Here is a 27,611-nt window from a genome sequence, read left to right as displayed (position 1 = left end):
TTTTTTTTTTAACTTGGGTCGGATTGCAGATTTTAAGGGAAGAATGTCACTGCTGTTCAGAGTATACATCTGGCATTGGATTGTTCAGGACAAAGTGCCAGGAACTTGTGTGTAGGTAGCACAGTCACTTTTGAAATATGTCACCTTTGCCTTCCATGTTCTTTCTGTATACTGCTGCTGTTCAGAATACTTGGACATGGAATCATTTAAGTGGAAACACTAAATATGTATGAGAAAAACAAGCTCACTTTGGAAATTTATCTTGTTTGTCTATAATTCACAGCACAGTAGCTACTATATATGGAGTGCACTTCTCATTTCTTTAGCTGCATGAGTAAGAGAACTAATCAGTTAGCTATTTAAAACACCTAGTATTCTGGCTCAGTGGGTGGAGCCTGTGACTCGACCTCAGGGTCGTGAGTTTGAGCCCAATGTTGGGTGTAGAGATTACTTAAAAAAAAAAATAAATGAAATACTAAAAAAAATAAAATACCTAGTATTCTGTTCAATTTTTGCTCTTTCTGCCCTTTTGGTATAGATCAGATAGAATCTTTTGTTGCCTGCAAACCTACCATTAAAGGAATGTTTGATTCCCTCTATCAAGGCATGGTCCGGTTTTAAACACTCAGAAATTCATTTTGTGCCATCAACTGCAGAAGTCACTAGAAACAGCAGGCCTCTACATTCTGACTTAACGCAGCACCCATCATTAAAAAGAAACCTAATTATCTGTTGGAGTAAAAAAGTGTGTTGTTTCCCTAATACTTGTCATTAAATTATAGCTCTGCATTATATTGGAGCAAGAACACTTACAGGCTCTTGGGAAGTATTCCCTGACTTAAAATAAGGAAATAAAATTTTTAAAAGCCGAGGAATCAAATATTACTGTAAGCAACCTGTTCACATGTAGTTTTCAGTAGGTAGGTGGTACCTTTTCTGTTTGGAAATAATAATTTTGTAGTCATAGCCAATCAGAATAACATGTGGGGTTTTTCTCATAGCTATTCTTAATATGAAATGAGTACAAATGAATTTTGCAGCATCTTAAAATTCAAGCTTTACAAGAGCCCACAGTTAAATTCTGACAAAATGTCTTTCATAACATATGTTGAGCTAATTCTTCTCATGTTCTCCCTTGGCAGAGATATTGGTAATGGAGATACTTGGTCTGTGTATTAGGTATCTGCTGTGGGGATGTGATCCTGGTTGAGGATTCTGTTCAGGGTTCTCATTAAGCTTTGTAAGCAATCTGCTCCCAAATATATTATCAGAATTAAGTTGATTTGACAGCAGTCTACCTAATAAGGAAAGTCGGGCATCACAGGTGTGGTGGGACGCACTTCTGCATATCTTCTTTTAGCTGGTTCTATTTTTAAACCACGTTGGAATGAATTCTAAGTCTTAAAGGTCAACTAACAATTTTGTCTTTGAATTATTAATTTTACCCAAATTGCCTAAATACCTCCATGGCATGTTGAATGCCTTTGCATTCTGGTTTTATGCTAGCACTTGCTTGCCCAGTTTTCAAGCCTAGAGGAAAACACGGGTCCTGTGAAATCCCTTCATTTATCCCTTCTGTTCTTTGTTGTCATGTTTACATTTTTTAGGTTAAATCTCCGTGAACTTGGACCGCTGGCATCTCACATGCGTTGGTTTATCTGGCTCATGGCAGCTGGAGGAACCATTTATGTATTTCTCTACCATGAAAAGTAAGAGAAAATAATTTACATTTGATAGTTTTAAAATTAACTGCCTAAATTTTATCGACATTACAACACAATTTACTTTATATTTGTACTTCAGAATAGTAGAAATACATAAATAGAATATATATTGTTTTTAACAAATCTTTGAAACCATTTGGTGTTCATTATTGGTAGACAGATTGCTGTGGGAAGAACTGAATGGCACATGTGTGACAGGATGCATTTGAGGAACAAGATGGACAGCATTTTAGTCAGTCGGATGTTACTTCACATCCTCAGGCAACTGGCCTTATCAGCAAACTAGCCTTCTCCTCTGTGATTCATACTTATCACCTGAGAAAAATAACTGTTTTTCAAGCTTCAAGACCGAAGGTAATAGATAAGCACCAGAGCAACACTTACCTAGATAGGAACCCAGAAGACATTCCAAACCAAGATTCTCTGAGAAAGGGGATATTTGGAAGAGCATCTGAACTCTTAGTATCCTAACCATGGGGCACATTTTTTAACCCGTTATTTATAGTCCAGAGTCATAAGTGTTAAGCAATATAAAAAGGAGAGCTTATTGAAATTTAGCATCACAGCCCTAGAGGAGATGTTCAAAGTCATCTATTCCAGCTTCATGCTTAAAAAAATGAGACCATTTAGGATGTGCATCAAATTAGCAATTCATCTAGAATTAGGACCCAAGTGTCCTAGTTCTTACTCCATGGCTCTTTTCATTATTTCACATGCCTGAATTTGAGAAACTCCAAAGCATGCAATCATTGTCCTTGAATACAGTTTATTAGCTTATCTATTGTTGTTGGTAGAATGGCTTTCAGAATTGAACATAATTTTTGTTTGTCACAAAGTATTAAATTGTTTCCTCTTTTCAGAAGAAAATGGCAGTTTTCACTAACTTCTGACTTTGAAATTCACTTAAATGCATTTTTGACCACAATTAGCTATTCTGAGTGGTGTTATGTAGTATATATATATATAAATCCAAGGGAACAGTTTGCTTCTTGGGCTCAAACCCCTAACTTATATCCTTAGATAAAATAGAAAGTAAAGTAAAAGAGCTATCTTTTCTCCTCTTCCAGGCCTCCTTTTACACCAAACCCACAAACCCATTCTTCCCCAGTTCCCTGATAAGATTACTTCATAGTGAACTCTGAGTACAAAACATGGAGAATGAGATGTGATTGGCCTTTGGCCATCCAGTTGGGCAGGTATTAGGGAGTTCCTATGTCATGCCAGGTATTATGCTAGGCCTTGCAGATCCAAACACAAATGAAACTTGGCCCCTGCCTCCAAAGAACTTAGAACCTACTTTGATAGGTAGAAATGTAAGTTGAATTTTAGTACAGTGTACAGTGTATTTCTTAGCATTTTTGGACATTCTATAGCTTAATGCAATGAACCTTATAAGTCAGAGTTTGTGCAGATGCAAATAAAGAGACAAACAAAACTACATGTCCTTCAATCCTTAGGGCTGCCATCCCTTTGCCACTGATAAACCTGGCCCCACGTGGCATCCCTGTCCGTCTTCATAATTTCGGTTTCTTGTAGCTGTGGATTGGAGTGGTGATGAGGGCAAACAGTCTGGGATTGGGAGGGGGGAAATGCACGGTGGATTGGATGCAATAATAACACTTTTGGTAGCAAACATTTTCCAAGTCACATGTGGTATTTGATGCCATTTCAATCCTGTAAGAAATGCTAGTTCATTGTGACTCAACTATAGTATTTTAATTAGAGGCCTAATGGTCTCCTACTGGGAAAATATATTCATTGGAATAGTTTAAGAGTTTGCATTTCTTTTTCTTTCTTTTTTTTTTTTTAAAGATTTTATTTATTTATTTGACAGAGACAGAGACAGCCAGCGAGAGAGGGAACACAAGCAGGGGGAGTGGGAGAGGAAGAAGCAGGCTCATAGCAGAGGAGCCTGATGTGGGGCTCGATCCCAGAACGCCGGGATCACGCCCTGAGCCGAAGGCAGACGCTTAACCGCTGTGCCACCAGGCGTCCCTGCATTTCTTTTTCAAATAAAAGGGGGGGAGCTGGTATAGAAATGATCTAAGTATTGTAGGAATAGATATAATTAACTGCCTTTCTATCCTACAGGTATAAGGTGGTTGAGCTCTTTTTCTATCTCACAATGGGATTTTCTCCAGCTTTGGTGGTGACATCAATGGTAAGCAATGGCTTCATAATTTTAACTATTTCACCTTATTTCCTTTTAAATTGCTGGGACTCTTCATTAGTGCATATGTACGATATGTAGCTTTTCTTTCTGAAGTTATGACATCTCCTTTAACTCCAAAGAAAAAATACATAAATAACAAAGTGCCTGCGATCTATACTAGCCTCCTGGTTGTAGTCTGGAGAAGTTATATACTGAAGTGTGTTTCTTTCCATATGATAATCTTCTCTATGTGTTGCTTTTGGGTAGCCATTGTGTTCACCCCACCCGTACCCCACCCTTCTCCCAAAGAGGCATGAGGTCACCTGCAGATAGGTATTTTTGCCTGAGTTATTTATTGTCTTCACCATAAACCCATGGAGGGTAAATTTTTTGATGTCTTAAAATGAAAAAAACTATAAATTATTGACTTCTTAAACTTTAAGAATTAGAAGGACCACAAGAGGTCAGTTGCATTAATGTTTTATTTAGTATTTCCCAAAAGTCTTTACTCTTACTTTTCTTTCACTTGCTTTTAAGTCATATATATTATTTCTCTTTCTCAGGAAAGTCCCCCCTCCCTTTTTTTTAACTTTGCTTGAAAATTTCTTTTGAGGACTTTCATGGGGAGAAGTGTAACATTACCTATAGCAGGCGGTCAGTGTATATGTTTTGAACTCCCTTTCAGATTGAATTGCTGTTGAGAAATCTATGTGTATCTATCAGTCAGTTTGAAAGAAAAGCATATCATTATAGCCTTGTGATCCCATCCAACTGGTTACTTTGTGCCATTAGCTTATGTAGGGCCATTAGCTCCAATGTCTTAGGCTCTACATTTTTTGGCATTAGCCACTTTATTAATTAAGGAACTTGTAATATGTCTAGTTTGAGTTCTTTTCTCAGTCTATAAAAGTCAGAAGAATTGTACCTATAATTTCACTCTTGAGCTCATAGGTGCATTATAAGAATGTATATAGCCCCTACCCTGGTCACAAAAATATCTGTAAAAGGTTTAGAAGTTATAGATTTGCTTGTTTTTTTCAGAGGATATGTCTTACGAGAGTGTCACAAAATATGTTTCTTTAAGGTAAGAGCTTTATGATAGGTTTAATAATTACCTAGCACCAAAAATAAATATTGTTTAGTTGGTAAAGGCAACAGGGAATAGTGAAGGGAAGGAAGTGAATGATGGAAACGAGAAAATCTGCCTTGAAGGCCATATAGTTAGAAGGCAATTCAGGACACCCAAAGCAACATAAGCAAGGTCTGTGTGTGTAGGTTACTAATCGTTACAGTAGAACATCAAATAAATTCCGTTGGGGTATCAGAAGAGCAGGTTTATCCAGTATTTTTACTAGCCTAAACCTTGGCATTTTCACAAGTTGTACAATAGTCGGTGACTAACGTTTATGATAGTCAAACAGGATAACCCTCACATTCCCCCTGCCCCCCTGTAGAACTTAGCACTAAGCAGGAACCTACAATTCACTTTAAGAAACTATCATAAAGTTTTAAACGTCTTTGATTGGGAAAAGCGTAGGCTGCTATGGGAGCACATGACCCAAGCACCAGAGGAAATGACGTTCAAGCTGATTCATAAAGACAAAAAAGAGCCAGGGATAGTTGGGATGATGCAAGTTGGATAGGAAAGAATATAGCGTGAAAGAAGCCCTGGAGAGGGGGAAGCAGTAGCACCTTTGAAGAACTGAAAATAGTTCCTTGTTTGGAACATAAGTGCATACCTGTGTGAGTGTGCCTCTATGCATGAGGTGGGTAATTATGCAGATAGCATAAGTCTTGTAATAAAGCTGGAGAGCTAGACAGAGATCAGATCAAAAAGAACTTCATAAGCTATCTGAACTAACAAACAGTATGACTGGACACTCAAAGCTTTGATTCTGGTCGGAATATTGGGCTCTCAGAGACTTACTTTTTTCTGCCATAAAGAATGATAAAAAAACTGGCAAAGTATTTGAAACAACTGTTTCTTGGCATTGGGCCACAGACACAGGACTGTGTTCCTTGAGGGAATAGAAAAAAGATGAGCTTCGAATTTGCCCCAGTTTTCTCCCTGAGGACACTTTCCAAACTGCGCCAAAAGGATGTAGAGTGAGAGAGCACCAGTCAGGGTGGAGGAAACAAAAATCAGTATTTTAGCTACCGAGCCTGCTGCAGTTTTGGGGTAGGATTCTGGAGAAGAGGGAGCTTCACAGAGAAGTGGCTCCAGAAATCTATAAAAGGGTTTCCCTGAGTCCTTGCCCAAATACTACACTGAATCTGTGCAGGGCAAGACTGTGCATGCCCTGGCCGAGAGTGGCTTTTGGACAGCTGTGAGATAATAGTCCAAATGTGCCTGGTGCTGGAAGATAAATCAGAGGCCAACCAGCCACAGTGGAGAGACCATGCTGAACAACTCAGGTGTTCAACTGAACCTAGCAAGTTGACCTCCACACCTTAGGAGAGCTACTCCAGCTCTAGAGTGAGGACTGCCCTGGAACTGCCATAACAAAGCCCAGAAACAAACCTGTAAAGAATAAAATTGATCCTCTGTACATTAACTGCCTACCAGAACAAAACTCAACATTACTGAAAGGAAGACAACAAAATATATGCTCGAACAGCATGGTATCCATTTATCCAAACAAATATTACTAGATAAGCAAGAAGCAAGAAAATGTGACACCACACACCTAAGGAAAAACAAGTCGGGTGCCTGGGTGGCTCAGTCAGTTAAGCGTCTGCCTTCGCCTCAAGTCATGATCCCAGGGTCCTGGGATCGAGCCCCACATCAAGTTCCCTGCTCAGCGGGGAGCCTGCTTCTCCCTCTCCCTCTGCCTGCTGATAAATAAATAAATAAATCTTAAAATAATAATCTAAATAAATAAAATCTTAAAAAAAAGAAAAAAGAAAAGAAAAAAAAACCAAGTCAATAGAAACAGATCCAAAGATGACAAAGATGTTGAAATTAGCATATGAGGCCTTTAAAACATAATGAGTAAACAAATGAAGAATCTCAGAAAAGAAATGGAACTACAAAAAAGGAACTGAGTGGAAATTCTAGATTTGAAAACAGTATGTTAAGAAAAAAAATTTTGGAAGGGGTTAACAGACTGGATATTGCAGAAAAGATCAGTGAACTTGAAAATGCATAGACATGCTACAGACTGGGAGAATATATTTGCTTTCTCTGTATGTCTGACAAGGACATGTATATGGAATATATAAAATACTCCAAATGAGTAATAAAGAGTCAATCCTATAAAAATGGGTAAAACACTTGAACAGACACTTCACAAAGAAAGGTACATATGTATCCAATAGGCCCTTGAAAGAGTTCTCAACATCATTAGTCATCAGAAAATGAAAATTAAAACGTCAATGTGCTACCATAATATGCCCTGGAGAATTATTAAAATTAAAAAGATGGACAACACCAAATTCTGGCAAAGATGTGAAATAACTGGAACCCCAAGTCATTGTTCGGGTAGTGCAATATGGTATAACTATTTTGGAAAATTGTTTAGCAGTTTATTATAAAATTAAACAGATTTATGACTCAATAGGTTGTACCCAACAGAAACGAAAACATGTATTTACCAAAAGACCTCCATGAGCCCCAGATGGAAAGAACTGATAAACAAATCATATTAAATAAATCAAGGGAATGCTAAGTAATAAAAAGGAATGATTGATGAAGCACATGCAGGAGTCTCAGAAATATTATATTGAGCAAAAAAAGAAGCCAGACACAAAAATAAGAATATAAGTTCAGGAACCAGACCACCTTGGTTCAGATCCTGATTCTGACACTTAAACACTACGTGGACCTGAGCAAATTATGTAATCTCTCTGTTTTAGTTTTCTCATCTGTAAAGTTGGGACACTAACAGTACCTAATTTAGGGTTGTGAAGATTAAATGAGTCAATATAGGAGTACACTTCAAACAGTGCCTGGGATAGAGTAACAGCGTAATGACCCAGGTAATGAAGAAAACAGGTTTTGTTTTAGGATTAACTACGTTCTGGTTCTCTGAAAGTTGAGAAGTTAAATGTGGTGTCTTGAGGAACTGTTACCAGAGTGTATGTCAGAACCAACCTTTATACATAGCTTGGTCTCTTGCTTATTGTTTTAGTGGAAAGAAAAAAAGAGTGGTATCTTTTGGGCAGTGATCTGCTGTATGGATTTGTTCAGGTTACTTCATTCCTCTGGTTCTACTCTCTTCATCTCTAAAATAAGGAGGTTGTGATATGTTCGATGAGTGACTTTTTACTGTTTGGAAATTATATGCCCCTTTGAGAATCTGATGAAGACCTTCTAGAAAAATGTCCCTAATGCACATACACAGAGAATTTTGTACAATTAATAGACATCAGTTGCTTTGTAACCTTTAAAAAATAATAAATGTGTGGTATTTGGGGGTTTTTTGTTTTGATTTTGGGTTTGTTTTTGATAAAAATCTATCTGGCTGACTTTACATCTTCCAAAGGTTAATGAGAAACCTGTTATCAGTTGATTTGGGTTGGCTCCTTCCCCATCTTTTGATCTTACAAAAACTGGGGGGGCTTACGTGAACTTTGAAGGAAGGACTGCTCTCTACCTGTGGCACTATATCCTCACGCCTGGTTCTTAGTTTGTGGTTGTCCACTGCTGCCACTGTCTAGGTGCATGGGGCCCATTCAAGTTGGTGGCTGCATAAGAGCTTTTCCATGCTCCCGGCTGGACCTGGCCATAGTCCAAGGCTCCAGGGCTCATGAGCTTGCAGTCACCAGTGCCCAGGCCTCTGGGACACCCACACACCCATCCTCTTCCAAGGCCTTGCCACAGTCTGGCTTAGGTTTTCGCCACCCTGCAGAACCTGAGACTTTCTATTCCTAGTCCTCAGGAATCTGGGAGACTGACGTGTTCATCAGCCTCCTAAGCCCTGCCTGTGTTCTCTTCCCCTCACTCATACAGCCCCGTTTAATTTTGAAGATGGGCCTAGGTCTTGGAAAACCAAGAACAGCCTAAAAATTCTCTTTTTTGTGATAAAGCACACATGAGTGTTAACTTCCTGCTGAGCTAAGAAACACCTAGGCTCACAGACAAAAAAGCCTGGCAACATCGAGAAGATCAGCAAGTGCATTATCCTTACGTGCTGTCTGATCTCCGAGGTCCCTTGTAGCTGTGATTTGCCCGTGTCAGCCATAAGGAAGCCGCAGGCTCACACAAGCAGGGAAGTCTCAGAAAACAATCAGTGTAGAGCAGAGTTTGAGGAGGATAAGGGAAGTGAGAACCCGGGTGAGATGTCAGTTACAATGTGGTGGTGTGGGCGCGCCTTAGTAGGGAAGAAAGCTCTTAAAGGAGAAGATGAAAGCCAAAGATTGTACTTTCTTAAACTGAAGCCCCGTTGTCTGGGTGTGACTGCAGTCTGCTTCAGCGTGCTGGAGGTGAGCAGAGTGTACTGCTATTCACTGTGGGGCCCGTAGCCCGACTGCTCCCTCCAGTCAAGGCAGCCAACCCCCAAGGGTGGTTCAGGGTGAGGGACGAGAGACTTTCAAGTTTAGTTCATGTTCACCGATCAGGATGCTGTCCGTGCGACTCCTTCATCGTCTAGAAGATCAACAGGCTTCGGGGGAATTGCAGTGATCTCTTTAGTTTGTCACATCAAGAGTAACATCAAAACCTCTTTTTTTCCTCTGTTGACAGAATAACACTGATGGACTTCATGAACTTGCCTGTGGGGGCTTAATTTATTGCCTGGGAGTTGTGTTCTTCAAGAGTGATGGCATCATTCCATTTGCCCATGCCATCTGGCACCTGTTTGTGGCCACGGCAGCTGCAGTGCATTACTATGCCATTTGGAAATACCTTTATCGAAGTCCTACAGACTTTATGCGACATTTGTGACCAATCTGTACTAGGTCTCAAAACCAGTATTATTTCAATTATGGCACTTGGGAGTGGGGTAAGAGCTGAAAATTGCACAGAGGAAAAAAAAAAGACAACTGCACTGACTCTCTTTATATCTTTTGAATATAATTACTGTGAAAGTATAAAAGCTGTGTTCTGGAATTTTCCCCCTCACAGCAGATAAATAAGGTAGTGAATTAATTATTCATTCCATTCCACTATCATGAAGGACTCCGGATAGACTTGGCCAACCAATGTTTACAAAACAATTTTGTATTTTAATTTTACAGATTTTACTACATGATTTTTCTAAATTACTAGGTCAGGTTGTAAAAGTCAGTGCAACAACAGAGCTTCCTTTTTAAGAGAAAATTGTTTCTATCACTTTCCCATTAACTGTGTGAAGAATCATGGACAGAACTTACACTACTTTTACCATGTTTCATCTTGGCATAACATGGTTATTTTTTAAATAGAAATTTTCATTTTTTGTAAATTTTTAAAGACTATTTCATTGAAGCACATCTCTGCGGTTCCTCATTCACGTGAATTTTTGCAGCAAGCTGTCAACATTCCACAAACGAACAAACATTATACCTCTTCTGACAGTTTTATTAAGCATAGAGAAATTGCCAATTTTTAAAAATTGTGGTTTTCCAAACTTTTCTGCCAACCTCTGACTCTGAATTCCATGCTGCTTTGGGCCATATACTTGACCTAGTTTGGTTTACCAGTGATGGAAAAGTATTTTGATACCATTAACTTTTTCAAAAGATTCAACTTTTTCTCTATGCCTTTGCCATGTTTTCTTCAGGATCTCTTTTCACAGTGGATGAGTACTCACATCTGTGTTATGATGGTATTACTGAAGTGGTCATCCGCTGAAGAGTCCTGACGAGCGTCATGAATTACAGTGCATAGTGGCATCGCCTGTTTGGTGCCCGTCGGGGAAGTCATTGTCACTTAGCTTAATGTTATCAGTTTGATACTCATTTTCAATTGTGGAATTAGATGCACAGATTCACATTCCTACCTTTCCCCTGTATCTCCTGATACAGTTTTTTTCTTTTCCATAGAAGAATATTTAAAGCATCGTTTGACAGATAGAAACTCATGCGTCTGTAGTTCATGGGTTATATCCTGGCTCAGTGGAGTGGTATTTAATATATTATTTTTGGTTTTCCTTCAGTGTCTTATATTAAGATTAACACTGGTTGCTTTGTTTATGAATCTCTGGTTGGTGTTTTAATAAATGAAATAACCTTGCCTTTAGATCCGTGCTGATATCGACTGTTGGCTAGATGTGGGTTTGATCAGTGGAACAGTTGGCTCGACGACACATTTAGGCTTATTCATTGAAATTTTGTACTGATGTGGCTTTAAAAGAGGGTTTATTTTGGGTGTGCATATTTAGAACTCTCTGATTTGGGTGAATTACGTGGGAATAAAGAATAGAAGGACTGGTATTTGCTGGTAAATTCTTAAATAGGCAGGGTGCCCAGTGATAACACCAACCAGAACACCCCTATCTGCATGATTCTGAACATCCTGATGTCTGTTGTTTTGTGTATATTGTTTTTAATATATTAACTTTTGTGGATTCATTTAAAGTCTGCTCAAAAGTAACCCTGTCGAAACCACTAAGATGTATGTAAAAAATTGTGCTGTAGACTAGAATAAAATTGTTGCTTGGATTTGTTCCACTGTCTCTAAATTAGATGACTGTGAAGATGATCATGCATTTTTGAGAGCTTGAGCTCATCTAGCATTGTAATTGGTATACTAGCCTTGTTTGCTTTTCTTTTTTTTTTTTTAAAGTCAGGATAGAAAAACAAATGCTCCTGTCATCTAGAACTTTCTAGTCCACTTTTTAATAATTGAAATGCCAGAGCCAGCTCAGACATTAAAATCAGCACATGTTTTCAGTTTAAAATATGCTAGTTGGGGCCTAAAGATTGTAAATGTTATAATGATATATCTTTACCAAGAGAAGGCTTTTGGTTTAGTTTATAGACTATCCTGTTGGATAGTCTATAGCCTACACTTTTATATTAGCGACCGGACACACATCATATTGCAAACAAAGTGAATGTTCGGTGTCATTCCCTTTTCTATAGTGCAGGACGCAGAGTCAGGGAGCTGGGGCAGGAACGCAGGTCACCATATACACAACTGCATTTTCAAAGTCAGCAAAAACAAACCAATCAAACTTGAGCTGAAAATCCACTCAGCGTGGACAGCGGTTTGGAGCCTGAGGCAACCCTCCATCAAACCTAATTTTGAAGACAGAGTGTCTTAAAGTGTTATTACTCCCTAGAATTCTGTCCTCTGGTCCACCAGGGTAACCTCGTCTATTTCTAGAGCATCCGCTCACTCCTGTGCTCTCACCTTCCTGATCAATATCTTCAGCCTAAAACTATTTTCTAAAGACCAGACCTCTCATCATCAACTGCCCAGATGCCCCTCGGCACATTTCACTCAACCTGGCCCAAACCGAGTTCATTATCTTTCCTTCTTCCCCCACCACCAAGCCCATTTCTCTGAAGTTTCCTAGCTTGGTTCAGGCCATGGCCAGAGCCTCCCATCCCTCCTTGGTTTGTGTCACACTCAGACCCAAGCAGCCAGCCAGAGCTGTCATCCCTGCCTCAGCCACAACTCTCTGATCTGCTTGCTCTCCCCAGCGCCCCCCTCCCCCTGCAAGGCCCTACGAAGTCCTAGGGAGCTGCCCTCAGGCTGCTGCGGCCACCTCCACCGTACCCCTGCCACTGGTTCCACCCCTCGAACGAGCGCAGCCGCCTCACCACAACCAGCATTATCATCCCAAAATACAGTTGAAGCATGGCTCTCCCCAGCTTTAAAACGCCCATGGACTCTTAGCCTGTGCGACTCAGGCCAGCCACCTGGTATCTTCACATGCTGACTCCTCATCCGCCCTCCCAGACTAAAGCCCCACAAGACTCCAGCCCCACAATGAGTTTCACAGCCTCCTCCCCAACACTGCCCTCCTGGTGCTTTTGCAGCTGCTGTTCCACAGCCTGGGATGCTCTTCCCCAGCCTTTCTCCTACCCTGGCAAACATTTCCTCATTCCCAACCGCCATCAGATGCCCTCCCTTTTGACTGCACAGCATTGATAGTGTGGCCATTGTCACTGGGATTGAGTTTGCTTCTCTGCTCCCGGGCTGACCTCCTTCGAGGCAGGAGCTGAGTCACCTCCACCTCTGTCCTCAGCTTGTGGCACAGCACTGGGCTCAACGTAGGAGAGGGAGGAGGGCGGGTTGGAGAAGAGAGACTGACAACGAAGTGGTTTGGACCAAGTACCTCTTGTCTATCGTGAACACTGTCGCAGGCTCTATCTGCTGGGAGCCTACTTGTAGCTTCCTTGGCCTTACTGGCTTCCCTGACCAAGGGTCAGCTAGAACATTCACAGCAACGACAGGAAAGTTGATGAATAATTGTCATGGAAATATTAGATAGTGTATGCTCAATAAGGAAAAAAGCCAGCCTTGTTTTTTGAAGCTTCCAGAGAACGAACTATCAACCATTTATAAGCCTGGAAAACTATTTTACCTACCCTACACCCCTTGGGTCCTCTTTTTCTGAACATATTAACAAAATAAACAAAAATAACATTCAGTTCTGCAACCATTGAGCCTTAGTGTAGATTACACTCAAAAAGCAACTTTAAGATAACGTTTAAATACTATTTTGTATGTCTTTACTCTGAAAATATATAAAACACTTGGGAAAATAAAGCACAGAAAAGTTTTAAATCACTGAGTTCATTCATCCTAATACATGTTCATGTATTTCCTGTAAATATGCCGTATATGTGATTTTGTATACTGCTTCCCCCCCACACTTATTTTATAAACATTTACAATATATTATTATATAGTTTTCATAGCCAGAATTTTCAATGGCTCTACCTTTTTTCTGGACTGGAGATATGCAGCCTATTTTGCTTAATCATTCACTTAATTTTATATTTTTAGATTGTTTCCAGTTTCCATTATAAACAGTACTACAGTGATACCAGGGCATAGCTTTGTCCATATTTATGATTGGGTCCATTAGGTAATAATAATAAACTATTGAGGGCTTCCCATTGAGGACTGTGCTAGTCTGCACGGATTATCTCATTGAAACTTTACAAAAATCTTTATGGGTAGATAATTCTGTTATCCCCATTTTACAGACGAGGAAACACAGATGAATTAGTTTCCTTGTCCAAGGTAAGTGGCAGAACTTGATTGAACCCAGGAAGCCCAGAGTCTGTTTTCATTCTCAGGAGTGCAATTCCTGGTTAAAGATTTATTGATGGGTCTACCCAAAAGAAGACCTCTTAAAAATAAAACTTACTCCAAATCTCCGTATTTGTACTGGGTATCTGTGGGTTATGGTTACTCTTCTATGCCGATTAGAGGAAGAATGGAATACGAATGTTTCCAAATGAAACCAGACCACAAAGAAGCTGATTCCCCTCCTTGTGAAGCAAAGTAAAGTTTCCCAAGAGGGCCCAAGCAATGTTTTTAGTTTGACAAGGTTAGAATGACTGCGTTCATGTCTTTCTGCTGCTTTTGCTATTTTAAACGGATAGTGCCAACATGTTCTTACGTTCTGTGCCATGCCCACCTACATCCCTGCGATGTATTGGTGATGTTATTTTTCCAAGAAGCGGTGCCACTGTGCACTCCAGCCACTTTGCAAGGGGAGTTAAGCTATTCTCATCAGGGGCCTTCAACACAACAGAACACTCTCCTTCTCCTACACAGCTCATTATCGCTCAGACTTTCACTGCAGTCAGAAGGCTTAAACTGAAAGAGACGAGCGAGGCTTATGGGGGCCTTGGGAAAACATGCTTTGGAGGCTTACCTCATCTCCTCGAAGCGGTCACAGGTCTTCTTGCCATTCTGTGCCAGGCCAAACTCGGTACGCCCAGTCAAATGTGTCCATTACTGGAAAAGTCAGGAAAAGGTATTGATCAAGAGGATTTGGTTCTCTTAAAATCACGAATGTTTTCTGAAGCCCATCTGTGAGCTGTGTGTTGAGTTGGCGTGGAATCATCAGCCAGCCTGTGACAGATTGGGTGAGCTCAGGCAAGTTACGGATTACCTCTGAGCCTCAATTCCTATCTGCAAAAGGGGTATAGCACTTCCCTCATAGTGCAGTCATAAGGATTGAATAATAAACCAAAAGTGTCTAGTTTATGCATTCTGGCATATGATTGGCACCAGATAAATGTTAGCTTCCTTCCCATGTGGCCAGGCTTTTAAAATTATGGTTAGAGGCCACCTGCAGAGATTTTTCATGCAAAAACAACCTGAAGGGAACAGTTCAGTAGCACTCCAAAAAAAATCTTGTGCACCTTTTAAACCTTAAAAATGAGAGTACACTAGGGCATCTGGTCACCCCAGGCTTTCTGATGATTTTGTGCCCATTGTAGCAAATGTTCTTTAAATATTCACTAAATTCTTGAGACAGAGGCTGAATATGACATGGAAAATGGTAGAAAAGGAAGAAGCTAGGCAGTTGTCCTTTTGTGCCCAGATGGGAACGTGCATACTCCACTTAGACCAAAGGCCTTCAGTTAATTGGACCCACACTCTTTGGACAGCAATTTGGTCACCATCTGCTGTTATGTGAGTATGCCTGTTGGGAGACTCACCCACCAGACCAACCCTTAGTGGCTTATTAGAGAATTATTTCTAACTACAGTGTGATCATGTCTGTGTCTTCTCGTTTCTTGCTCAGTGATCTTATAGAGTCCCGTAGTCACACATTCATCCAACAGATAATTTTGGGGTATCAGGTATGTGCCATGGATTGGTCTAGATATTGGGGATGCTGTAATGAAAAACCAAACCAACCAACCCTCCCCCCCCAAAAAAAAGCAAAAAACAAAACACCAGATCCCTGCTCTGATTCTCTGCCCTTCCTCCCTTCATCTGGATTTGAGGCCTGATACGTTTTTGCTGATCTGGTGTCTGGCACTATCCCGATGCCTGTGGCCCGTGAACGCCAGGGCAGAGCATGTATAGACAAGGAGAGGATGCTGCTGATCTAACCAGCCTTTCACCAGACGTGCCTTACTTTGTGCAAAAGTCTGCTGGGCTGAGTTCGAATTCCCTGTCCGATGCAGCTCTTGCTTTGGAGAACGCTGAAGAAACTCATCATTTAAAGGATCCCCTGTGGTAACCTCCGCCCTCAAATGGATATTCCTCTAGCCTGAATGACATCCCTCTATTCAGCAGCTCATTTGTTCAAACCCGTCCTGTTCCTTTGAAGCAGGTTTTACCCAGCCTCCCAGGCAGGAAACCTCTGGGCCAAGATGAGAAACCTCTGGGCCAAGATGTTTTCCCGCTTTGTTTACAGCATCTGGGAGGCCTAGAGCGCCTCCTCCACCCCCATCATTCACCACTATCCTGTCGTGTGTCAACACCCGTGTTAGTGGCCAGGGAAACAGTTCTGAGTAAAGTCAGTCTCTGCCCTCCAGGGCTCCTGCAGTCTCCTGGGGAGAAGGAGACTGGGAACAAATTAGCAATCATAATGCAACATAACCACCGTGTTTGTATTGGATGCTATTATTGGAGAAGGAAGTGATTAACTCTCCCCAGGGGAGTCAGAGTCCTCCCTACAGAGGTAGTAGTTCAGCAGAGACTTGCAGGGTGAGTGAGGAATTACAGAGAGGGGAGAAGTGAGGGGGCAGTGGGTCCGGTGGACATAGGGTAGGGGAAACACAATATTCCAGGCATGGGAAGGAGCACATATGGGGGCACATGGCAGGGGGAGGCGAGCAGGCTCAGGGGCAGCGTGAGGTGCCCTTGGGAAATACTGCATGGGATGTGGGGAAGGGGAGGTGATTGTATCTATTCAGTGTGGACTGAGGGTCCCCTGTGTGTGTGTGTGTGTGTGTGTGTGTGTGTGTGTGTGTGTAAGGTGATCTTGTTTGTATGCATGTGAGTTTTTCTGCAGCAAATCCTGCATCATAGACAGGTTTGTCCCAGTATTTCTGGGTCACCACACCACGTAACACCATAGATTTCTTATGGAAGGCAACTATTTCATGGTTCCTCTGACCTAATCCGTGTGTTACTGTTTTAACATTGAAATAACGCATGGCGAGGTACATGATGAATTGGCTGGACGGATCATCTGTCACTGGGGATTAGTATCCTTTCCTGTTGACGTAGGTAATCAAGATCTGAGGGTATTTGGGGAGACCTTCATCTGGCCATCCAATTTATTCAACAAAGAATGAGCCTGTCCTGTGTGCCAGATGCTGGTCCAATTGTTGGGGATGGAACAGTGAACAAAACAGACACAAGTCCCTGCCTCATGGGACTGACATTCTTGCTGGGGGAAAACAGACTAAGTAAAACGTATAAGTAAAACATATAGTATGTTTTAATAAGTGGTATGGCGAATAATCAGGGGGAATGCTGGGGTGGGGGTGTGGATATGCCCTTGTGCACTTGGGGAAGGCCGCACTAAGAAGGGGTGTGTGTGTGTGTGTGTGTGTGCGTGTGTGAAGACCTGAGAGGGTGAGGCCCCAGGCCACAAAGACACCTGCTCCCAAAGGCATTCCTGCAGAAGCAAAGAAGGCCCCTGACTTGAGTATTTGAGTGAGCGGAGAACAGTCTTGGGTAGGAGGCCACAGGGGTAACAAAGACTCTCTCCTTCCACCAAACTTGAGTCAGCCTCCCTGAATCTTCTTTCTGACCAGTCCCTGACTTCGGTTCTGTCCTTGACCTGTTAAGTTCAAGTTTAGCAAGTATGCTGTTGGGTCAGTTTAGGGAAAATCCCCCACTCTCAATAGCAAATGAAGCTCTTCTTTCCCTACCATTGATGTCTTATAACCTTGGCTTTTGCCTTCATAAGACTCTTCCCAGCCTTATTGAAATTATTGAGGAAACAATAATTTCCCACCTGCTCCTTGGCTATGAATTCCCACTTGTCCTGGTTATACTCAGAGTGGAATTGAATCTCCCGCTTCTCCAAAACCCCATTGCAGTAGCCACCCCTGAATAAAGTCTGCCTTCCCAGCTTTAACAAGTATCATGGATAACTTTTTCTTTATCAGGGGTACCGAATAGTGGGTACATGGGGCCTTGGAAGCCACTGTATGGTCCACAGGCACACGTGTGACGTTGTTTTAGTGGTGGAATTTCTTTTGGAATCATCTATCACTAAGTGTTAGAAAGATCCCAGCATCTGGATTTTGAATAATTAGGAGACCCTGGCCCCTAAGTAGTAGAAAGGACATGGGCAGCTTGACTTGAGTCTCAATTTATCTTTAAGATGCCGATGATAAAAATAAAAAAAGAGAGAAAGAAAAAGAAAATGCAGATGATAGGAATAAGACTAACTTCAGAGGTTACTGAAACACTGTATAAATGTGAATTTAAAAATGAGAACCAATCTTAGGGTGCCTGGGTGGCTCAGTCAGTGAAGTGTCCAACTCCTGATCTCCACTCAGGTCATGATCTCAGGGTGGTGAGATCGAGCCCTGCATCAGGCTCCATGCGGAGTGTGGAGCCTGCTTCAGGTTCTCTCTCTCTCCCTCTGCCCCTCCCCCTGCTTGCGCGCTTATGCACTCTCTCACCAATAAATAAATAAATAAGTAAGTAAGTAAGCAAGCACCAATCTTAAAAAGTGGGCCAGTGTATTGCCAAGGAGTCTAACTGTTTTGGAGGGGAGATGTGCTGCTCAGTAACTGGGAGGGAGCCGAAGGTAGCTGCCTGACCTTCCTCTACTCCCGACCTCTCCCTGGCTGGCCTTTGCTCCTCTAAGAGAAAGTGTCTTTTTGCAGCATCTTCTCTGTCGGGCCCATTGGTTTAACTTGTGCATATGGCGCATCACTGGCAGGAATGGCAACCTGCATCTGGCTCAAGCTTCTCTTCTTCACTCATCAGCTTCAGGAGCTCGAGCCAGTGAGCAATGAAAGACTAGCTCTCCGTAGATGCCGAGCGCTGGTATGGTTCTTCACCGATGTGTTTTGGGGGCCGTGACCTGACAACCAGTGGAGAGGAAAGAGAGCAGCAAGTGATTGGGCTGTGCCAAGCCTTGATTTCCTTGTTTTGAAAGGGAGGGTTGTGCTCCCGGCTTAAAGGGCTATGGTGGGATTATTTGCAGAAAGTACCTAACACAGGACCCGACAGTCAGTGCTGAATTCCATTCTCAATTATTCTTCATCAGAGGTGCTCTGAAGATTGTGAAAGAGCCCTGGGCTAGAATTAGGGCAAAGGGGTGCGGGCGGATTGCTCCTCTACTTAGCTCCTTCCACCCTGTGTGAAGGGCGGCCCTATTCCCATTGGAGATTCTTGCTCAAGACCCGTCTGCTGCCTGGGGCTTGCCCTACCAACCCTGTCTTCCTTTGCCCTGTTTTGGGGCCTGTCTCATTCTTATCCTCTCTGAGGAACTTGATGGCACTGTCTACTCTCCCTTGTGTCTCCCCAGCCCTGGCCTCCCTGACATTGCTGCAGCCAGGCTCCCCTCCCCCCCATTTCTGGCCTGAGTCTTTTTTTCCCTGGCTCCTCCCCCTCTACTGGTCCTTAAATATTGGTTCCCTAGGGTCCTCCTCAGCCCTCTAACCCTCAATGACCTCACCCACATGCATGGTGAGGGTCTTTAGCTCCACACTGTCCTGTCTCCCAGATCCTTAAACCCGTTTGCCCATTGGCTGTTTTCACATGGATGTCCCATACCCACCTCAAAGTCAGTGCTTTCCAAGCTGAGTAAGTCATCTCTTCACCCACACCCGATGTGCCTTCTGTATTTCCTGTGTAAGCCAACAGTGTGACCATCTACACCGTCACCTAAGCCAGAAACCTGAGAGTCCTTCTGGACCTCTCCCTCCCGCACATGCATGCCCTGCGTTCCCCCAGTTCACACGTCTCATTCTCTTGGATCTCTCCCGAACTCTGCACCTCCTCCACGGGCACCACCGGAGCTGAAACCCTTATCCGTTGTGTTCACTCTGATTGCTCCCGACAAGTCTTCTGCCACCCACCCCATCCCATCCACCCCACTCCACCCCATCCACCTCACCTCATTCATCCCATCCACCCTACTCCTTTGACCTCATACACCTCTCATCTAGTCTCCACATTTCTACCCAAGTGCTGTTTCTAAAATGAGAATCTGGCCTGATTCTCCGACATAATTCGTCTTCTCCTTCAGGATAAGCTTAGTGCTGGATCTGGTACCTACTTACCTGTGTGAACTCACCTCTTCCCACTCCCAGGTACCCTCCCGCCAACCAGAAGGCTTGCTATTCCTCAAGGATGCCACTGCTTTATCATGCCTCCATGCCTCTGCATATGCTGTTCCCTCTTCGTGGATGCCCTCCCTGCCCTCACCTTCCTCCATTCACATTGAGCAACCCTATTTAAACTTCAAGTCCAAATTCAAGTGTTACCTCTTCCTGAAACTCTTTCCTGACTCCGCTGGGCTTAGAAGGGGCTCCTCCTTCACATTCTCCAAAGGCATTCCGCTGTGACAGTTAGTAATCACACTGCATTGTGCTCATCTGTTCTCCACCACAGCCTCAAGGTCAGGGAGGTAACTAATCTCTGCACTGCTGAACCTTAAGAGGTTCTCGACACATAGGAGCTACTTGGAACATGCTTATTGAGTAAGTGAATGAATGAACGATTGCATGAAGACTTGATGGTCACTGGCACTGAAAGGAGCATTTGTTGACATCAGTGCTGAGAAGACAAGGTACTGGAGATCAGGCTGTCGGATGTGTACCGACATCTTCACAAATGACAGCAGAGAGAGACCCTGGAGCCAGGCTCCACTCCAGATAGCCTCCCTCCCACCATCCAGTCTGTCTGGGCCTCCTCTCCCTTCCATGTTACAAAGTTCAGCTTGAGCATAACAAAATTAAGATGGTAAAACTTTTTTTTTTCCAAATTGCAATGCTGAATTAAAATGACCCTCGCTCTTCGAGATTACCTGCTCTTTGAGATTAGCATGGATGATCAAAGACTGACCCCGCCCCTTTCTTACAGTACTGTTTCCTGAAGCATCAGAGCAAATGATAGCACCTTACAGGTCAAACCACCCAGATCAACCAGCAAACAGAAAGAGCACCAGTTCCAAAAGACCTGGGGACCCATTCTGGCCGGGATCCAGCCCAGATCACTGAAGTCCTTCCAGCTTTAATTCCCAGCCAGCAGAGCAGCTTGGACTGTAGCCACCCAGGAACCCAGGTGACTCTGAAGATGCTCTAATCTCCCAGCTGAAGACATTCATCTTTGGAAGTGTTCCAAGTGCCTTCGTGGCTATCCCCCTGCATTCTTTGTCCGTCTTCTTGGGAGGCCATTTGGTGGCGAATGTTCTAATTCCTCTGTTATAGTTGGAGAACGTGAACCTCCCAGGAGGTGAATAATAACCCGAGATCACACAGTGAATTGGAGATCAAGCCAGAACATGCACCCGGGCAAAAATAACTTCCGAACGGCCACTTTACTAAGCCTTCTATGAAACATCATCTGCTCTTTATTTAAGTCTGGGGGAAAATTAAATTTGGGAAAAAAGAATAGAAGCATAATTAAAGGATCTGGCAAGAGAATATAAAACCCGGAGGGAACAACTCATTCCTTTGTGCCTTTTTTTTAGCTGCTTAAGCACACACATGATTTTTCTTATTCCTTATTCCCAAATGTTCTTTTTTCTTTTCTTTTTTAAAGTTAAATCTTAAAGTGCTGAAGCCGAGACCCTTGAGCACCTGACTTCTTGGGGCCTGACCAGCCCGGGATTTTCTCTGCCAGGGCTTGACCAAGCACCTTGACCCTGTTCTTATCTCTTTTTTTTTTTTTTTAACTTTTTATTGTGGGAAATCTCATATTTACACAGAATTACACAGCAACTCAACTCTAAACGGAAAGACACATAATGCAAAACAGGAAAACCTGAGCCTAAGGATGCATTTCTGTCTCAGGCAATTGTAACCCTTCCTTCTTCAACTGCACCAAGGTAGGATGAACTCAGGACTTGGAGGGGAATATCCACATCCGGTTTTCCCTCTCCTGAACTGCGTGGCTTTGGGACGGTCACGCTGAGGGTTGGTTTCTTCGCTTGCAAAATAGGAAGGATCAAACTAACCCCACAGAATGGCTGTGACAATGAAGTGAGATAATGTCTGGGAATATGTTTTGTAAGTTATGAAATGCTCTTAAAATGTGAGGCGCTCTTAATACTATTTCGCAGAGCCCGTGGAGCCCTGCCACGCACGGCGTGGTTCGCATGCTCAGGAATGTAGACAGAAGGCTTGCATGACAGAGCTCCACCATACTCACCCTCAGTTCAGACTTGGTCCTGAACCTTCATCTTACATCATTTTGCTTTTCAACCACTTGACTACCAACCGTGCTACCCACCACTCATTCCTCCTTACTCTGAGGACGGTTTGCCCATCAGTCTTATCCTTCCATCTTTACCTGGGCTTCTCCAGTCAACTGGCCTATGTTTCCAACCAGACTAAACCAACTAGGGCTGCCTTTGTTGAGAAAGGCCTTCCTTCCCGTGGCACCTGTGATCGTCCTATTCTAGTACAATACTGATTGGTAGCACCTACCCCCCATTAATCAGGACTCAGGCAGGAATCAGCATGGGCTTAGGAAGGAGGACAGGGAAGGAAGAACCCTTGTAGCAGACTCAGCCTCTCTCCTGTAGGTCAAGGAGGGACCTGCTCTCTTTAGAAGGTAGTTTAGGGACGACTGGTGAACAAGAGGAAATCCATGACCCAGTGGAGCTTATATTCTGGGGTGGGGGGGTGACTATAAATGAGTAAATATACAAATAAAATTAAAAATAAATAGTATTTCAAGATGGGAAGGAAATAATGCATAGTTAGGTACTGGCAAAAGACTGGAGGTAGGAGTGGCTGATTAAGATAGGGTAGTCAAGGTCATGAGTTATGGCTTTAGTTTTGTAAGTGCCCTCCCCACCTCACCTTATTGTGAACAAGTAGGCGAAGAGCCCCACTTGCTACTAGCAGCCATCCCATACCCTGAGGGGAGCTAGTTACAGAATAAAGCCATCACTGTAGATAACAGAGCAGAAAAAGGAAAAAATTACCTCCTTGATGCTATGGGTAAGCCACTGTATGGCTGAACCCTAAAGTCCACCTGACTCTGAACCTTCCAGTTAGATAGGCCAATAAGTTCAGGCCACTTTGATTCGGTTTTTCATTGCCCAACAACCAAGAGTGTTATAACTGATGCATGCCTCTTCTAATCCCCACCCCAGGCAGCTCATCTACCCAGACCCATGAAGATGCTGAAAAACTGAAGCTTCTCCATCTTCTTACATTTCCAGGGACACCATTACCCCAGTGAGGTACTTGTTAATGTGCCGAACATATTCATGATACTTGACGAATGTCTGTTGAACTGAATTGATTAAGCCAGAGTAGTGTTCAAAAGGAGAAAAGACACAGGCAGGCCTAGTCTCCTGAAAGACAAGGACATTCAAACATAAAACTTCAGAGTCCTTTCTAGGTCACAGAAAGCTTTCACATACCTTATACCGTTTAACCTTGTACTACTCCAGGGATTATCATTTTTGAAGAAACACAGACAGAAAAGTCAAGGCAGGGGCATGGCAACCAGGTGATATTCACAGGTACTCTGTCTCCCAATCTCTCAATCATCTCTGGATTCTGAAAATTAACTGGATGCTATAGTAGACATTCAAGTTCCAGGTAAACCAGAGGAATTACCAAAGAGGGGTACATGGGCTTATTGACCTTAGAAAGCAGAGATTCTGGAGATGATGGCACGGCAAGTGTGTTTGTCCAGACTCAGACAGACACTGGAGGGGCCACATATTTGTGACAGGAATACGAGAGCCTTTTTCTGTGTTACTTCAGCCAAAGCTGACGGTAAACCCTACCGACTCATGGGAGAGCAGGGTATTAGCACCTTCCTCCCAGCCTCTCCCTTATCATGCATGCAAAAAATTCACTGCACTTTTTTTTTTAAACTGTACAATTAATATTATTTTTTAAAAATTTACTTCACTTTATGGGGTGCCTGGGTGGCTCAGTCGTTAAGCGTCTGCCTTTGACTCAGGGCGTGATCCCAGGGTCCTGGGTTCGAGCCCCGTGTCAGGCTCCCTGCTCTGCTGGGAGCCTGCTTCTTCCTCTCCCATTCCCCTACTTGTGTTCCCTCTCTCGCTGGCTGTCTCTCTCTCTCTGTCAAATAAATAAATAAAATCTTTTAAAAAAATTTACTTCACTTTTAATTAACTTCTAACTTCAGAATAATTTTCGATTTACAGGAAAGTTGTGACAATGGCAGAGTTCCTATATATCCCCACGTCCAGTTTCCTCTATTAACATCTTACATGAAGATGATATGCTAGTCACAACGAGTCACCAAAATGGATAAATTATTATTAACTAAAGCCTGTATTTACTCAGATTTCCTTAGCTTTTATCTAATCTCCTTTATTTGTTCCAGGATCCCCTCCAAGCTATGTTTAGTCATCCTGTCTCCTTAGGCTCCTCTTGCCTGTGACAATTTCTCAGACTTTTTCCTTGTTTTTGATAACCTTGACGGTTTTGAGGAGTACTAGTCAGGTATTTTGTAGAATGTTCCTCAACAAGGATTCACCTGGTGTGTTTCTCATAGTCAGACTGGGGTTCTGGGAAGAGTAATCACAGAGGTAAAGTGTTGTGCTCATTACATCACACCAAGGGTACACGCTGTCAGCGTGACTTCTCACTACTGATGTTGACCTGAGTGACTGGCCTGAGGTGCTGCTTGTCAGGTTTCTTCACTGTAGAGTTACTCTTCTTTCTCTCCACACTATGTTCTTCGGAAGGCAGCTCACACCTAAGGAGTGGAGACTCCTGTTCCACCTCCTTTACAGCGGAATATCGAAATAAATTATCTGGAATTCTTCAGTGACATCTGGCCGTCCTACGCATTTATTTGTGCGGTCATTTATTTATGTCAGTATAGATTCATGGATATTTATTTTATTCTTTGGGTATAAATACTATTTGATTAATTTTGTTGCTTAAATTGTTCTAGCTCTGGCCACTGGCAGCTCTTTCCATTGGCTGACGGCGCTTTTAACCCAAACATACATTCTTTTTTTTAAAGATTTATTTATTTGAGAGGGTGAGGGACCATGAGCAGAGGGGAGCGGGAGAGGGAGAAGAAGACTCCCCACTAAGCAGGGAGCCTGATAATGGGACTCAATCCCAGCACCTGGGATCATGACCTGAGCTGAAGGCAGACGCTTAGCCGACGGAGCCACCCAGGCGCTCCACCAAACATACGTTCTGATGTCTTATTACCTAAGAGCACAAAGCAAAGAAATCAGAAGAACTGAAGTTCCCCTCCCCCACCCCTACATCTCTACCACGAATTTCCATGTCACTTTGGTCAGATCTCAACTTGTCTCTTTTTCTTCACCTGAACAGTGAAGTTAACACCGTCTGCTTCCCCTCACCTCTGCTGTGGCTGTGAAGCCAAAACGAATAGGCAAGGACTCTTGAAATTTTGAAACAAAACAAAGGAAAGCATGCAAACACATCACTTTAAATCTCTGCATGCCCTCCCCATTCCCATCTGTAGAGCTGTACAGTTCAAGAACGCCATTGATATTTTCTGAGTGAAGGAATGAACAGACGTGTGAATGAGAGAACGCACACATGCTTCCCGAGTTGGGGCAGCAGACAAGCGACGGAAAAGAGAGGACGCCACCCAGGTGTGCCAAGAAAACATATTATCTCCAACTCCGCTCATTTCAGAACAAGTTCACACACCTGCCAGGTGGGCTTATGCTGTGTGCAAACCCTGGCTTGGGGGAAGCAGGGATGCGCGACACAGAACATACCATCAAGGAATTTACAGTCCTTGTAGGAATTTACAATCCTGACTGAATCTTTAGTCAAGCCAATTCCAGCCTGGCTCACTCAATTCCACGTTTTCTTCTCCTCCTTCCTAGGACTTCCTAGGGCTGTGTCTCAGTTCCAAGCACCATGGGCTGAGTGCGGATGAGAGGTAGGGGAGGCAGAGAATACCTGGGTGTCACCTCTCACCATTGTGTCCGCCTCTGCCTGATTCTCAGGTGTGCTTACCTGCGGTGTGGTTGCCCGTCCATCTGCTTCATCGTGATGCAGACACCGTCAGGATCCACCTGCTGGCTGTCACTGTCCACCTTGGGGACAGAGGGAAATCTGGGATCTCCCACACTGCTTGGGAGCCTAGGGAACTGCGGGTGGCTGTTTCAGACCCTTTCTGCTCTCAGCCTCTCACATAATCCTCTCTACCTTCTGCTCTCAGACCACAGGGTATGAGGAACACCTGCATGGGTGTTCCTGCCCGGGTCCCACCAGAATCAGGGAAGGCTTCCTCTACTCTTGCCTCCTCACACTTCCCTGGGGACATTCTCATCCTACTTCCCTTTGAAGTGGACTCTGGGAGGAGCCCCTTCTCAGTGCACTCATCCTCTGCTTCCGTTCGAGCAGCGGAGGTTCTTCCTCTTGGGAGAAGGGCGTGGGCAGAAGGGAGCCCAGCTCGGCAAGTACTTCGTTAGATCTTACAGCTCACACCTGGACTGGGATGTCAGTCATAAGACCCATTAGCTTTACCATGTTGTTTTTGCTTTTTAGTTCCACCTGACTCCAGAAACATTTATCTAGCAGCCTGGGTGCAGAAAGATCACAAGAGGATAAGAGAAGACTTGGAGGGGAAAAAGCCAGATGTAGTGGTTGAGAACACACCAGAACCGATGGAGAGTGTAAAGTAGCATCTTCTCCATCTAGGAATGGAATGTGATGAAGAGAGTGGAACAGGGGGCAGCCTGTCCTCACCAGCAGGATCCTCATCATGCACTGAGTTCCCTCTCTTATGCCTCTTTAAGGCAGTGTAGACTCTTGTGTAAAGGAGGGGATCCCTGTTCTAGTCTGTTGGTGACCTTCTGAGATGAAATGGTGGTAAACCCATAGGTTCGCCTAACTTGTCACAATTTACCAAGCATATTACATACACACATTAGCACATTCTGTGAGCACGTCTCCATGAGGAGGGCAGCTACTATCACTCCTGTTTTACAGAGGAGGAAACCAAGCTTCAGAGAGGTTAAGGGACGTGGCCTGAGCAAACCAGAGAATGCCAACAATCACCAGAATGTACAGTCTTGTTTCTAAACCCTTTGTGAGGGTGCCAGCAAAGGTGTGTCTCATCACCCTTGGAGAAGGAAGAGATGGGAAGGCAGAAAGCCCGTCTCACTCCTAGGGCTTCGAAGACACTGCCTGATGTGCCAATGAGGACAAAACAGCCCTTTCTTCACTGTTAGCGCCCTGCTGCCCTCCAGGTTCACGGAGGAGAGTGTCACAGAACCAAGGGTGTGGGTGTGGGTATTAACTCTTTGTTAACCCAACAAACATTTTCTAAGTTGTCCAGTAGCATTGAATGATGTTCTCAGGGCAAGGGATATAAAAAAGGTGAATAACACAAGATTTTAGAAGTTTATTCTCTAGTAAGGAGAGATCCGTGAACAAGTAAGTGAAATGCAATCTCATGTGAGTCTCAGAGTTTTACACGGAGTTTGATTAAGCTTAAAAGAGAAATTGGTCGGTCAGTCCTGGGAAGAGGTGGGAGGCTTAATAGCGGAGGTGCCTCTTGGGTTGGGTCTAAAAAGTAGGTGGGTTTTGACACATGAATGGGGAGATAGAGTAATTGAGGGAGGGGAGGTGTCATGGGAAAGGCCCTGAGGTGTGAAATGATGTGGAATGTCTTAGGAAATGCACTTCTGTGTAACTGTATCATTATGTGCATAAGGAATGAGGATGGGATATGCTGATGAACCTGGAGAGAAGCT

General features: G+C 43.3%; 1 protein-coding gene across 4 annotated transcripts in view; it reads left to right on the top strand.

The window, feature by feature from the left end:
• The window catches only part of MMD (monocyte to macrophage differentiation associated), a 36,524-nt gene extending 14,936 nt beyond the window's left edge, over nucleotides 1-21,588 (top strand). Inside the window, exons 5-8 of one of the 4 annotated variants that reach the window (XR_015721313.1) lie at nucleotides 1,608-1,709; nucleotides 1,881-2,078; nucleotides 3,816-3,885; nucleotides 20,780-21,588. Coding sequence is in view for 2 of the 4 variants with exons in the window: in XM_087854515.1 (XP_087710641.1) it covers nucleotides 1,608-1,709; nucleotides 3,816-3,885; nucleotides 20,008-20,262 (427 nt within the window). In the remaining 2 variants the exon portion in view is untranslated. The other 3 variants (XR_006775480.2, XM_087854515.1, XM_045773019.2) reach the window with 3 other exon arrangements.
• The last annotated feature ends 6,023 nt before the right edge of the window (nucleotides 21,589-27,611 follow it).

Source organism: Ursus americanus, chromosome 23 (assembly GCF_024610735.1).
Source record: "Ursus americanus isolate L20-20 chromosome 23, mUrsAme1.1.p, whole genome shotgun sequence".
Taxonomy (NCBI): domain Eukaryota; kingdom Metazoa; phylum Chordata; class Mammalia; order Carnivora; family Ursidae; genus Ursus; species Ursus americanus.
Note: the sequence above shows the minus strand (reverse complement) of the source record. Positions and strands in the feature narration are given on the sequence as shown.